Source organism: Achroia grisella, unplaced genomic scaffold (genome assembly GCF_030625045.1).
Source record: "Achroia grisella isolate CSIRO2021 unplaced genomic scaffold, CSIRO_AGI_Agris_v1 utg874, whole genome shotgun sequence".
Lineage (NCBI taxonomy): Eukaryota > Metazoa > Arthropoda > Insecta > Lepidoptera > Pyralidae > Achroia > Achroia grisella.
The window spans coordinates 2,199,477-2,215,250 of record NW_026713051.1 but is presented as its reverse complement, the minus strand read 5'-3'; the positions used below and the strand labels follow the sequence as shown (position 1 = coordinate 2,215,250).

At 33.5% G+C, this 15,774-nt stretch overlaps 1 protein-coding gene across 2 annotated transcripts in view; it reads left to right on the top strand.

The window, feature by feature from the left end:
• Nucleotides 1-15,774, top strand: part of LOC131853054 (solute carrier family 15 member 1-like) — a 43,221-nt gene that overhangs the window by 21,503 nt on the left and 5,944 nt on the right. The window contains exons 9-14 of one of the 2 annotated variants that reach the window (XM_059203848.1): nt 1,345-1,590; nt 2,425-2,528; nt 6,056-6,202; nt 8,605-8,848; nt 14,762-14,869; nt 14,958-15,101. In XM_059203848.1, coding sequence (XP_059059831.1) covers nt 1,345-1,590; nt 2,425-2,528; nt 6,056-6,202; nt 8,605-8,848; nt 14,762-14,869; nt 14,958-15,101 — 993 coding nt within the window. The remainder of the gene's footprint in view (nt 1-1,344; nt 1,591-2,424; nt 2,529-6,055; nt 6,203-8,604; nt 8,849-14,761; nt 14,870-14,957; nt 15,102-15,774) is intronic. The other variant, XM_059203849.1, reaches the window with a different exon arrangement.

Sequence of the window (15,774 nt, the reverse complement as noted above, 5' to 3'; positions counted from 1 at the left end):
ATTACTTTACTTACGATGGTCGCGGGTTCGTTTCCTCAGACGGTACAAACATTTGTATTCATGAGTATGATTGTTAGTATCGGTCTAGGTATTTTCTATGAATATTATGTTAATATTTACAAAAAAATATCTATGTATTTACATCAGTTATCTAGTACGCATAACACAAGCTTTGCTTACCATGGAACTAGATGGCGCTGTGTCCATTGTCCATGGTTATTTATTTTATTTATATGTAATATTGATAACATTACATTTTGTTACACAGAAGGCACCGATTTATAGCCTACCACAATAGGAATGGTAGGTATCATATTCAAATTAGTAGAGCCAGCGCTACAAAGTCGTACATTTAAATATGCACTTGAACAAAGAGCCTTTGCCTTTTTAAAATCGTCTACAGTACGATTTACTCCAGTTTAACCAATGTAAAATAAAATGCATTATCATTCATTTGTTTTTTTAGAATCCTGGGAATATCTGGTTTTTATTAATATGCAATATAACTGCCAGCATTATTAATTGAAATGTACAAGACGATTCGTAGTAACAATGTTGTAGTTTTATTTTAATACTAGGATTCACTCGCGTGAAATTATACATGTTATCATCATTATTACATAGTATAAAACAAAGACGCTGTCGCTGTCTGTCCCTATGTATGGTTAAATCTTTAAAAATACGCAACGGATTTTGAAGCGGTTTTTTTAATAGATTGAGTGTAATAATAATAACAGAACTATTTATGTTATTAACCGGGTTTTAACATGAATAATTTATTATCCCTAATGTAAATATGATATATATGATACGTGATATATGATGATATATATATGAGAATAATATATTTATCCCTAATGTAAGTATGTATATGAATAGTGTCTTATGTGTGCCACCTACCCTATTCTATGTACACAAGTCCTCTCTTCTAGGTTATCAGTAAGAGATTGCTTTTAGCGATAAGACCGCCTTTTGTTATTGTTTTACTATTTACTGTATTTTCTTATTATTTTATGTGTACACAATAAAGAGTTTTATTATTATTATTATTTTATGGTAAATAAAGGTATTCATCTCTACCCTAAAGACAAAACTAACAGAATCATAAATTTAAATACAAATTTAGAATAACAATACATTCCGATTAGCCAGTACAGTATATAACAATCAATTTATAGTTGTGTACATAGTGGTACAGTAAGTGAGTGTATCTGTATGTCTCGTTTCTATCATCTATACCTATATCGTAAATAATTTCACTTTTGACATACTTGTCAACTATTTTATCCCAACACAATAAGGTAATAGAGTAGAGAAAAGTAGACATGTTCTTAAAACTTTCAGCGCTCAACTTTACAAGTGCCGGTACATCACCACTCTGGGTTGGTTTTATTGAACACATTGGGGTGCCCTGTAGAAATAGCAGTCCAAGGTGAGGGGATAGTACCTATAGAGGAGCATGGTACAGCATTGATGACACCTCTTCCTCATGGCATTCTAAATATTATAGCCAGCTGCCCTGTTAACTGTGCTGGCAGGGTAATGAAGAGACATGCAGTCCGAGAGGAAGTGAGGACTGTGGCCGGCATGGTACCTGTATTTGTTATTAGAATCATTGTTTTTAATTCAATCTGTTCAAATATACCATTATGAATATACAATTATAGCACTGGCGTTCTAAATATTTTTCAAATAATAATATTACAAATCTCATTTCTGCGTACAAAAATATTATAAAATGTGTGAAAAAATCAAACTCTACTAAAAGAATCTCTTAGAAGTAACACGGATTTATTACTATTGAGTTCTATAATCAAGAACGTGACTGGGATATAAAGGAGTTTATTTTATTCATTATTACTACCACCAAGCAGCTTGTTTTCATGTAGCTTGGTATAAATAGTGAATTTGCTTATTACAAATTCAGTTAGTCCACAGAAATAGGATGCCAGTGGGATACAATGAACGTCACAGTGCTGTGATGCCTATTGTAGCCTTCTAGAACATACATTCTGTCATGTGTATGGACTGTCGGCATATAACATTTCATTTGTACAAAATACGGAAACATAACCGTAGACTGATTTTGTGCCTGTTAATGTCCAAGTTAAACAGATACCCGATTGTGAAAATTTACAATGGTTTTGTGGAATCCCATTACAACCAGCTGTGCTTTCTTTTTAGACTTTTATTATCGTAGTACAAAAATATGGTATCATTTTAATGAGTTTATATTTGTATAATTTATGAATTTATATTTATTTTGGCGTTTAAAGTAATATAACTTATTTTGTATTTGACTAAGGGATTTCATCAGCTTTTTATGTCAACTATATTTTAATGAATCTCATCTGTATCTATATATTTTTTGTTGTGTCATTTTGTATACATTTTTATAAAACTAATATATTTTTGTATTTTCAGTTTATAACAGTCGTTATAGGGCAGAATTCAAATGATCACATATCTCTTTACTTTATGGATCCCAATCCATTTACTAAGTCCCTGACAGGGAAGCCAAAGTTGAAGTAAGTTTCATTCGGATTTATTAAATAAACTATGAAAAAGCTAGTAGTTTATTAGTTTAGTCTAGGTTTAAAAGGCAGTGGTTTATTAAACGTACAGCCCAGAGTTCTGAGTTAGCTTTATTGCATTAGGCTGTGTGCGGGCGAGTGGCGTATTTTATTATATTATATCAAAAGTAGTGTCAGAAAGAGAATTTCAATAGCAATTTTTATTCATATTTTTACATATTAAGATTGTGGCTAGAGCCACAATCTTAATATGTAAATATATGAGCCAATCCGTTAGTATTTTTCAAACTATATCTATATAAGATATAGTTTGAAAAATACTAACGAATTGGCTCCAGATAGGCACCGGAGTGGTGACCTTGTACAGATAATCGCAATGTAGAGTAACCTTCTGGCGAAAGTATAAGGCTGGCTATCATAGAATAAATCTTTTGTACATTTTTATGGGACATGTTCAATTCCAGTTTATGGATTTGACATGTCTTGGACTTCATGGACTTTCGTAGTCTTACCCTTCGCCTTTCGTAGTCTTACCCTTCGCCTTTCGTAGTCTTACCTTTAAACATTGTTTCATTCTCAGACTATCTGAAACCTTCTGGATATATAAATATAGATTTCTTGATGCAAGTTATCATTTGCATATAGATTTTTTCATGCAAATTCAAAAATGCTGTTTGGACGTCTAAGTGATCAATCTTTGGATTAAATTTAATCGGATTGATATTACATAGTTTTGGTATGACTGACTCCAAGTGTGTAAAATCTCCAATGACAACTAAAATTAGTTCCAATGAGAGTTCTCATAATACTCTGATCTATAATTTTAAGTCCAAATTTCCGCACTAGGAATTGATACGTAATTCAATATTTTCGTGTGTCACAACTCGACCTGATGTTTCGTTTGCTTTGTCTTATTTATGTTAGTTTTATAGTTGTTACATAGAGAATTTCATTGATTTCAAGCTAAGTGCATTCTAAGACATCTTAAAGGCACAACGCGCAATACTTTAGAATTTAAAAAATAAGATGTAAATACTATTCTTGAGGGATACTCAGATGCAGACTGGGTTCAGATCTTGATCGTAAATCTTATACTTGATACGTGTTCAAGTATGGTTATAACACAATATCATGGGGTAGTTACAAACAGCCTTGCATTTTGCTTTCATCCTCCGTGTTGAAATATGTTAGATTAATTGAAGTTAGTAGAGAAAGGGTGTTTATACAAGCGATAATTAAGGAACTCTTGTGAATGGCGTCCTGCAAGATTGTGATGGACGGTAACAATCAAGCAGCTATGCACCTGCAGCAGACTATTAATTCTGGTCATCACGAGAGGAGCAAACACATTGTCTTGAGGTTCCATTATATTGGAAATAGGATGGACAAATTCAATGTACAGACTCTATACATACCTACACGTGTAAGGGTGGATGATGTTATGACTAAAGCTCTGGGCTGTGTCGAACACGAGGAATTTAATAGACAACTTGATGTGGTTTAATTGTTGCCCACATAATGGGGGAGTGTTGATAGTACAATGCTGAGCATCGTAGATAAAGTCTTTAGTACATTTTTAGACAACATGTCACTTTTGTATCTCAGTAATTTTCTATTGTCAACTAAAATCATTTTAATATTTGAATGCTGCCTGCTGAGGTTTTCTCAAGAGATTGCAGCGTGGGGGTTTTTAAAAAGGGTATATTAAGGTATTAAGGTTTAAGTGTCGGTAACGCGTATGTGACTCCCATGGTGTTTACGGCGTCCATAGGCTACGGTAACTATTTACCATCAGATAGACTGTATGCTTGTTTGCCACTATAGTAGTATAAAAAAATGACTGCTTTAATCTCTATTTTTTTAACTCTTCTTTTTGACCCTAACACTTAGCTCTTATTAATAACAATCTCTCCTTCACATCATTCCTTGCTATTATAATATATGATGTAAATTGGAAAGGGACTGTTTTTTTTATGGATGATAATGGAATGGTGCCCCCGCCTGCGCTAACGGTTTACGCTGGCGGGGCACCAGTGGAGGATAATAAGATGAACATGAGGTCAGGTCAGATAGCCCATCGTGACAAATTAACCAAAAATTTATCAAGATGGTTTCCAGGGAAAACCGCGTGGAGGTCAACCTGACAAGGTACATTGTGGGGTTATGAGTCCACATAACTAACAATCCTCTTCCCTCGAAAAGGGTTTGTTTTTTTTAGTGGATGATATATAATGGAATGGTGTACCCGCCTGCGCTAACGGTTTACGCTGACGAGGCACCAGTGGAGGGTGGTAAGATGCACAGTGGTCAGGTCAGTTAGCCCATCGTGACAAATTAACCAGGAATTTATCACGGTGGTTTCCAGGGGGTTTCTAATAATGGGGTCATGAGTCCACATTACTAATATATGATGTAGGGGGGGGAAAGGAGATTGTTAGTAATGTGGACTCATGACCCCATTACTAGCAATGTACTATGTCAGGTTGACCTCCACGCGGTTCCCCCTGGAAACCATCGTGATAAATTCCTGGTGAATTTACCACGATGGGCTAACTGACCTGACCTCATGCTCATCTTGTCATCCTCCACTGGTGCCCCGCCACCGTAAACCGTTAGCGCAGGCGGGTGCACCGTTCCACTATTATTCACAAAAAAAAATATATGATGTAAATATACTGTAGGTAGGTTTTAAAGGGAACTAAAATAAAATTATGAATTGTTTTGATAATTTTCAGAAGTATATGGAAACCACATAACTATCCGATCTCTGTTCAATCTTTGTTCGTAGTTCGTAAAGAAAATAGAGCTTTGTTTCACGCGTCTGATATTTCTGCTCCATCGTTGCGTTGATTGGTTTCCTTCCAGTAATCCTTATTTATTTTGCTTCTTAATTTATTGTATTACGTCGGCTGTAAATAGACATTAACAGAGAGATTTTCGTTCAGTTCTCTTTCATTTAATAGATATATTATGTAGGTGTCGAGTGTCAAATGTTTTGAGGTGTAACTTTCTTTTATCTTGTATGTTACAAGATAAAAGAAAGTTAGTTTAATCGGCAAATATCAGGAAATGTCCAGTCATCAGTAGGACTTCATTTTAATCAGTAAGACTAATAACATGGAGTATTTAATTCTTACTAAATGCGAGTAAGTCTGTCTATCGCGCTTTCAAATAAAACTACTGAACCGGTAATTGAAATTTGGTGCACAGAAAATTTGACCCTGACGAAGGACATAGACTACTTTTTAAGGGTTGTAAGGGCTGTAAAATGAGGGATGTAAGGTTGTATGGATATATCGTCATTTTTGAAGCTAGAACGATGAAACTGTTTTCATTGGATTTTTTTAGGGTTAGATTATTAAATATTTTCTCTTTATTTGGGCAAGGTTATTCGTCCACGCGGACGAAGTCGCATGCACAGCTAGTGCTTAGATACAGGTTGTACTGGAGTACCTTTCAAATTGCATCGTGTCTTCGTGATTTGAAATATATTTTTTTATGTTTTATTTAATTCTTTTTAGAGTAGTATACCTCGGCGACACTGGGCCTAATAAGAATGTGACGATCTCAATTGAAACAGACAAAAGACTCAGCGATATTTATTACGTCTCTGACGAGCCTGTAGACCACATCGGCGAGTCTGCCTTTATGTGTTTACAACCCGGAAGGTAACTATTTATATATAAACACTAGCTAGAAGGAAACTGCAGTCTTAGTTACGGAGATCCTATTTTACTAAACATTCCCGCAGACTTGCTGTAAAAGCAGTCCCGGACTTAAAATTTTTTCCAAGCAGGTAAAAACTCAAAAACCTTATGACTCCTCCCGTCCTCTACCTTCTCTCTCCTCTGTAAAAATGTCCTACATTTTTACAATACACATATTAACATGCAATTTGTCCAATTACTGTCGCTATGAATAATTGTTATTTTTTTACAGTTATAACTTTATTTTCATATACATTGAACAAAAACAATTTACTTGATATCCGTACGTCAGTAGTCAAGTTGTAAAGATCGTTAATGATGGGTAGGTGTCCTCATTTAGCAAATTCAAAATTGCCACCCCCTAAACTTGCCGTACGGGGCTCGAGTCCTGTATTGCTGCCCCTAGATCCGGGGCTGTGTAAAAGTACAAACTGAACTCAAAATGAATAAAGCAGTGTGCTTGTGCTAAACCACTATATAATGTATATATATATGATATATTATTAAAAATATAACAAATAGATTTTTAATATTATTTACCAAAATGATCTTTTTGACTATGTATCTACGTAGTTATATAATGCAGTATTCTGATGTATCTAAAAACTCAATATACTAACTTAGTTTAAAGCATTGATTTTGAATATATGCCGTGGTACAGGCTATATATATAAGCGTTATGACGTACATACCTATATACTTCATATATATGTATTTGTATAACCCAAAGATAAACCAATAACATGCCTTGATCTCCACCACATAATTAATAAAATTATTTATAAAGCAAATCCGAAAAGCCTTTCAGTTGCCGCAGGCAGCGGCAACAGGAAATTGAAATATCTACGACAGTTCAGTCAAACCGCTAAAGATTCAGAACGTTAAATGTTTTAATATATTCTTATTTGATGAAGAGAAAATATCTTTCTTTATTAACGTTCTTAGTATTAAATAGAAGATTGAATTTCATTCAATAAATTTTTATTAAGGTATGGCTTCTACTTAACATAATTAGGTATTGCTATTTCGAAATGACTTCTTTTTGAATATGAATAACAGTTTAATTTAGTTGATTTTCTTATTTTAAAAGTTATCGCAGCAGCAATAATATAGATATATATCTATACGTATAAATAAAATTGGAGTGTCTGTTTGTAATATTGAAATAACTGTTGTCTACTACTTGCATATGAATATAAATACGGTACATACACCAAAAAAACATTGTTTTCAATTTTTGTCTGTCTATTTGTTCCGGCTAATCTCAAATGGCTGGACCGATTTAAACTCGACTTGTGCAGGTAGCTGATGTAATAAAGAGTAACTTAGGCTACTTTTATTTTAGAAACATAAAATTAAGTTCCTCGCGGACGAAAACGCAGGTACAGCTAGTATATAATATATATAACACTGGCTAACCCGAGTCTTATTTCCTTATTTTTTCCTGTTTTTGGGCATTTTACGGCTCTGAGTATGAAGAAAATACTGGGAGATTGCTAATAGCTTAAATTTTTGATATACAAGTTTTATCAGTTTGACGAAAAATATATTCGATATTTTACAAACACATATTCACCGCAAATATAGCAAAAACAATCGGGAATAATTACACACAATATCTTGTTACCGAAGCCATATCGAAAACAACAATAAAATATATTTCGGTGTCCAATAAAAAACGCAAATCTAAGTTGAACATAGTAAATGAGGGAAGTTAGCTGTAAAGCTGTAAATCAAAAAGAAAAGCTGTGAGAGAAAAATTGTTGTTATATACAAACAATACGCGTTAATTACCTATCTCCCTCAGTAGGAACGAAATTATACTCGAAGGAAACAATTTTTTTCTTGTTGTCGGGTATTATATACTAAAATATACTTAACAATGCTGACTATAGTAAACCGCAGTAATTGGTTTCTACCACAGGCACTGCCTGGGTTGTAACAATATTGAATCAATTTATTTTCACAATTATAATGTAGTACAAAAATATTAAGTATATAAAGTTTCGGGGTTCGACTGACTATCTACATTATTGTGATTGATTCTATCTACCATTGGAACAGGAGTAATATTTTCATGACATTGGAATAGAGTTAAAGCATATGGGTTTTAATCCAATGCTTGTGGACTGGTCTGTTCGGGTTACGAACACTGATTAGACTATTTGCTTAATAATTAATATAAAATCTGTATTATTGTAAACATGTACAACGTTTATTTGAAAAAAAATACGAGCTAAGTGCCTTATCAGTTCTTCTGATCTTGAAATAATTCCTAACTAACAGTAGTATTGACATATGATAAGAGTCTGTAATAGATTTTGAATTTTGAATAGTTTACAACATTCAATTTCATTTCTTAGGTTTAAATGGCATGCGGAAAGTGCTGGTGGAGAGTTATTCGGTTCCGGTGAAGGATTTCTCAGGGCCGGTGGAGTATATGTTTTGTGTCTACGGGAGAGACTCGGTAGGCTCGATGCAGCAGTACTGCACGCCCCTAATCCTCCCAATGAACTTCACTTGGCGTGGATCATACCACAATATCTCCTCGTGTCTGTTGCGGAAATCATGTTCGCTGTGTCGGGCTTAGAATTTTCATTTACTCAAGTAAGTTTGTAATAAATATTTATTTATTTAAATTTTCACCAGTGCACAGTTTGATACAGTTCTGACTACTAAACTACCGTGAGCTGTATATCAGCAGTCAGTTCCTTCTGAAAACAAGGATTACAGTTTTGATTACAAGTAATTCATGAGTATGATTGTTTGTATCGGTCTTGGTGTTTTCTATGTATAATATGTATGTATTTACCAGGGATGTTAAGGAGATCAGTAACCGTAACTGAATCCGAAATAAAAGTTTCGGACATTATCGGATAGGGGCAGAGCCTAATTGAGACACGTTATGTAACCATTTTATTAGCTGTTTGTATTTTACTTTTGAAATTCCTTAAAAAAAATATTATCCGTAACCGAAATTATCCGAAACTAACGGATAATCTGAAATAATTTCATATCCGTATCCGGTATTGATTCCTATATCCGAAATCTATCCGTATCCGAAATTTTATATCCATAATATCCCTGGTATTTACGACAAAAGATCTGTGTATTTGTATCAGTTATCTAGTACCCATAACATAAGCTTTAGCTAGCTCAACTTGGGTCTAGATGGCGCTATGTAATTGTACTAACATTATTATTATTATATTAGTAGGTACGGCCGATGTTACTACATACATTAATAAACCTTTAGAATATACTTGAAGAATGTACGTATATTTTTGCGAATCTCCGAAAATAGTAGATAAATATTAACAAATTCGCCTGCTGGCTGATGATGGATGTGGGTATATAAGAAATGTTAATAATTTTAATTTACGCCCTATTTTCAATGTATATTACATTAAAAGCTTATTTATCCTTTGTAGAGAGAGAAACATGACGTATAGAATGTATATTTAATTCAAAGGAGCCATCAGCCATCACTGTCGACGTCAAGTTACAGACAGGGCTTCATTGCGAGCAATTATAAATTTTCTTTTCACTGCGTTTTCAAGTAAATTTAATCAAAAATATTATCTCATATTTTTTTAACAATTGAAATAGAAAATAAGCTGAATACTGGTGGAATACAGTAATAGGTCATCCATAATTTTAAGGGACTCTCCACGTAGTGATACGTGATATTGTAGTAGGGCGTATTGTATTGATATTGTAGGGCTAGTGGAAAGTGTAAAAAATACTGTAAATGGTGTGACGTAATTAATGGATAGCCCCTTAAAACCCAATACTGGGGGTTTTGGGGTAGGGCTTGAGGGTTGGACAGTGTAAAAATTACAATTAATGGTGCTATGTAATTTCTGAATGGCCTCAAACAGCCCTTTAAAAACCCAATACTGGGGGTATTGTGAAAGTTACTATAAATAGTGTGACGTAATTTCTGCAAAGCCCCCTAACAACTCTTTAAAAAGCCAATACTGGGGGTATTGGTGATGGGCGGGGGATGGAGAGTAAACAATACGGAATATGGTATACCGTAATTTATGGATATCCCCTAACAGCCCTTTAAAAACCCAATACTGGGGGTATTGGAGGAGGGTGGGGGGTGGAGAGTTTAAAAAATACTGTAAATGGTGTAACGAAAATATGAATAGGTCCTTAAATCCCTTTAAACACATGAACAGATTTACAGATACCACAGATAAAATATTTAATATATTTGTGTTCATTATGCATTGCTATCACTGTAGACTACAACGGTTATATACCCGCCACAGAGAAGTTTAACTGAAAACATTTCATAAAGTTATTTGCTTAGCGACTTAAATAACCGGGAGAAAAGTACATTGCAAAGGACTGATTCTCAAAAATTCTACATTTATTTACAGAATTGTTTTCAAAGTGGGCTGTAACTACATCATTATAATATGTTAATTTACTTTTAATTCCGTAAATAAGCATATATCCCTCTTTGTAAATAAATACTATGCGTAAATAATAAATATCTTATATTAATTGTGGTAGGGTTCTTTAGACATGGCCAGGAGAATGACAAAAAAGGTGGTTTGAATAGAAGTATTTGGGGAATTGTTTCTGCCCACCCAATCAATCAATTGTACAACCAACCCTGTCAATCAATCGTATATATATATATATATATATATATATACGTATATATATTTTTTATTTTCTTAATGGCCTCGTATAGTCTTATCACTACGACTGATTTAATCTTATTGTGTTTTTATATTTGAGCCTAAATAAATTAGTGCTGGTTGGTAGTTTGTATTCACACGTTTCGACTTGTAAAATGTGAACTTACAAGGATCGTTTAAAAGAGCAACACACAAGTTTCTTGCTTATTCTTCTTGTGATGAGACAGCTTTCCAAATAAGCGTTAGATTTAAAAAAAATGTTGACTATTCAAAAGCAGTTAAATTAAATTTATTTGAATAAATGATTTTCTATTCTATTCTATTCTTTTCTGGACAATTAACACAGCGCCATCTGGTCCCACGGTAAACAGAGATTGTGTTATGAGTACAAGACAACTGATATTAATATTTAGGTTATTTTGTAAATACATACATGATATACATAGGAAACACCCAGACCGACACAAACAATTATACTCATACAAATGATTGCACCGAGGAATCGAACCCGCGAAGTCAAGCGGTGTGCTAAAACCCCAGACCAACGAGGCCGTCAGGCCGTATATGACTATGAATTTTATTTATTTGGGCGACTAACGAGACATTCACTTTGATTACAATTATTACGTGCAAATAGTTGAGGTACCTGTATAGTGTTGGTTTAATTACTGCTTGCCACGCACGGTCACGTTGCGGAAATTACTTCAGATGCTTGAATGTCGAGTGAATTACAAATTTATTTACTTAAACTTATACATTCACACATAGCACTATTAAACATGAATAAATAACCCTGGACAATCACCACAGTGCCATCTAGCCCTACGGTAAGCAGAGCATGATTTATGTGTACTAGACAACCGATTTAAATACTTAGATATTTTTTTAAATACATACATAGAAAACAGCCAGACCGTTACAAACAATCATGCTCATGAATACAAATATTTGCACCGTGCGAGGAATTACCATTTTTATATGTTTTAATATGTTAATAGACCATTTTTATATGTTAGGACCTAATATTATATCTTATATGTTGAGATAACCTCGGCTCGTAATTCATTTCACAATCTAAGTGTAACGCGGGAGGAAGCTCCTCTGAAACCACAGTATCCATGACCACTATTTAATATATATTCACAAATTTTAGCCGTACCACAGATAATATTATTAATATTACATAGTACTATGGTACCGAAAAACTTTGAAGTAATTGTATATAGTTTTATTTTAATATTAAAATAGTGTAATGAAAAAGCAGTAACTTTATTGAAATTTTAAATACAGGATCATATTAACATCGGTTAATCATACCACGTTACCACCAAAGTTCATGATAACGTGTTTTAATATAATACGTAATAAATAGTAATTTAAAATAATATCATAATTTCATCTGCAATATTTCGATAGTATTATATTATTCATTCAAAATTACCTACTATACGAGCTCGCTAAAATTCGTCAAGCAGAGGGAAGTTGTTTACTTTAATGACTGAAATTATGAATTAAAGAGACAATAGTCATATGTACTTACATTATAAATTTATAAGATAATTTCAAAGAGTAAGTTATGTTATACTAGCTAACTACTCGCCTCGGCTTCGCCCGGTTGTACATGTATTATATATATAAACCTTCCTCTAGAATCACTCTATCTATTTAAAACCGCTTCAAAATCTGTTGCGAAGTTTTAAAGATTTAAGCATACATAGGGACAGACAGCGACAGCGACTTTGTTTTACACTATGTAATAATGATGATGATAATCACAATGCGTATAAAGTAACTTCACTCACAGCTCTCACTGACACTTTGTACGGCTTTTTATTAATATTACGGTGACCAAGAACTATGAAATTTGTAACAAAGTTTATATGAAGAAAGCTTATATTTTTTAATTAATTTATTTATAAAATATATTAAATTTATATAAAATATACCTTAGTATAGTTATTAGTTTTTAAACACGGAAGTTAAACGATGAAACCTTAAAAATATATTAATTATAGTAGGAATTTCACAGCCTCGGTGGTCTAGCGATTTAGCACACATCCTTCCTTCCAATGGTCGCGTTTTCGAATCCTCGCACGGCACAAACATTTCATTCATGAGTATGATTGTTTGTATCGGGTTGAGTTTTCTATGTATAATATGTATGTATTTACAAATAAAAATATATCTATGTATTTGTATTGGTTATCTAGGACCCATAACCTAAGCTTTAGCTAGCTTATCTTGGGACTAGATGGCGCCATGTGAATTGTTTTGAGATTATTATTATTTCGACAACAAGAAATTATTTATATTAAAATAAAAACTTATATTATAAAAGATGGATGTAAAAATGGTACTTAGCTGACTTTACTTTACCGTATATGTCCCATGACTACAATAATCGTATGCAAATAGGTGATAGGAGATTAACTATATGTTACAATATTGTGTAAGATAAATAAAAGCGGCAAAGATAAAACAGAGCGGCCCATAGTAATAAAATAAATAAAGTATCTACTTATTTGTACGTTTTCACAGTAATATGAAGAGATTTTTCTTAAAATTAAATGTAATAAGTTCCCCAGCGCTACCTGCATATCTCATTTCCGCATTTCAAACTGACTTGCACCCGACGTCTGTAGTACGAATGTGCCGTGCTGCCTTGATTTGTCGATTCTTCGTAGCGCTTGAATCTCCGCAATATTTTTCTGTCATTTCCTCTTTACCTACCTATTTCTTGAGTATAGTTTTGTAAGTTTGAATTTAAAAATTAATCTGTATTATTATAAACATGTATATTATTGATTTGAAAAGAATACGAGCTGAGTTTCTTGTCAGTTCTTCTCATCTCGAAATTATTCCGAACTGACGCTAGATTTGACATATCATAAGAGTCAGTTATAGAAATATATTTTGAATTTGAATATGAATTTGTATTTCATTTTACAAAAATAGATTGAAATAGTCTGTAATATGACTAACGGATGCACTAACTAGCATATTACCTATCTGCTTCTGTTCTCCAAAAACTGGATTTTAGTATTATTTATAATTTATTTATTACCTTAAGCCTAGTAAGATAGATATGGAACTGTAAGTCTAGGGAAGTCTTTAGCAAATAATAACAATCTTGGTCCTTGTTTTAGGAGAGAAAACCTCAAACCGGGACCATGACTATTACTATTATATATATTTGTGTATATGTCGTTACCTATGTAGTATATACGTGTATATAGTTTTTTTTTTCAATAGCATATGCTGGTGGTCATTCTATTCTCCCAAATTTGAATTTAAATGAAATTGTATTATTGTAAATATGTACAACATTTAAAAAAAAAACCAGCTGAGTTTCTTTTCAGTTCTTCTCATCTCGAAATCATTCCGAACTGACGGTAGATTTGACATATCATAAGACTCTGAGACCTACATGAATAAAGATATTTTGAATTTGAATTTGAATTGAATTTATAGACTTAGTTCCGGTGGCAACTGCCCCTGGGTCTTCGGGACCCGGTAAAATTCGTTTTATGTTTATTGTTAATTTTTAGGTAGTGTATACCTAGAGTATTTATGATTATGTATTGTGATTGTCTGCAGTATATAAGGCGTTGTGACCGCTACAAAGTTCTTCTATATATGACAACAGCTAACAGTGCATAAAATTTTGTTTGAATGACCTAATGATTTACATCAGAATAGAATAATAATCAATATGACTAAATAAAATATAAAAAAATATAATCTAAACAAATCCAATATACAAGTACACGTCAATGATAGTGTTTTTTTTAAAGTAATATTGTGTATATAGTTTAGAATGTTCTCAGTCATAATGAAAATGCTAATGTATTATAATTTTCAGGCACCGAAAACTATGAAAACTATTACAATAGCGGCATGGTACGTTTCTGTTGCGTTTGGAAATCTTATTGTGATTCTTGTAGCGCAGACAAAGGTATTCGAATCGCGGGTAAGAAGCCTTACATTGCGTTTTGCGTTACGTTAAGATTAAATTCTGTTTGAAAAACCATATTTAATTTAAAATTACGTTGCTTCAGGCTACGGAGTTCTTTGTTTATGCTATGGTGTTAGCCATCGCCATGTTAGTATTTCTTCGGATGGCTAAAGGGTTCCATTCCAGGAGTATAGAAGGGGATGGTTCATCGTCTGAAAGCAGACCTCTAATACATCACAGATCTAAGGTAAAGTAGAGTTATGTAGGGAGAAAATGTTCATTCTTCCCCTACTCTGTTAAGTTTGCTGACTTTAATTCTGAAGGAATTATTCCGTTGCTTAATTGTTTTCGCTACAAGTAGGTATACATTGTCAACTGCTGGACATAGGCCTCCCCCAAAGATTACCACGATGATTGGTCTCGCATCCATCACCTTCCAGCGATCTTGACCAGATCGTCGGAGTCGGGCCTCCTTGCTAGAGGCTTTCCAACGCTGCGTCTTCCGGTCTGTGTTCGCCACTCGAGGACTTTATTGCCCCAACGGCCATCTGTTCTACGAGCTATGTGCCTTGCCCATTGCCACTTCAGTATCGCAATTCTTCTGGATATGTCGTTCACTCTGCTCTCTGGATTTCCTCATTTCTTCGATCACGCAGACTGAACGTCTTCCGGGCTGAGATGTTGATGATGAAGTTGCATTGTTATTTAGTTCCGCAATAAAAATCCACAACAAATACTGACAACATCGAACACACCGTAAATGCTGTAAATCAATACGTAGTAAATTCTATCTACATTAAACAGTCTTGCATCGCTAACAAATTAGTAGTCAATGTTAGTTTACTGCAAGCTTAACCTAAACATTTAATGCTAAATGTTAAATAAATTTGATTTAGTCCTGACATGCATTTGGTTATAAT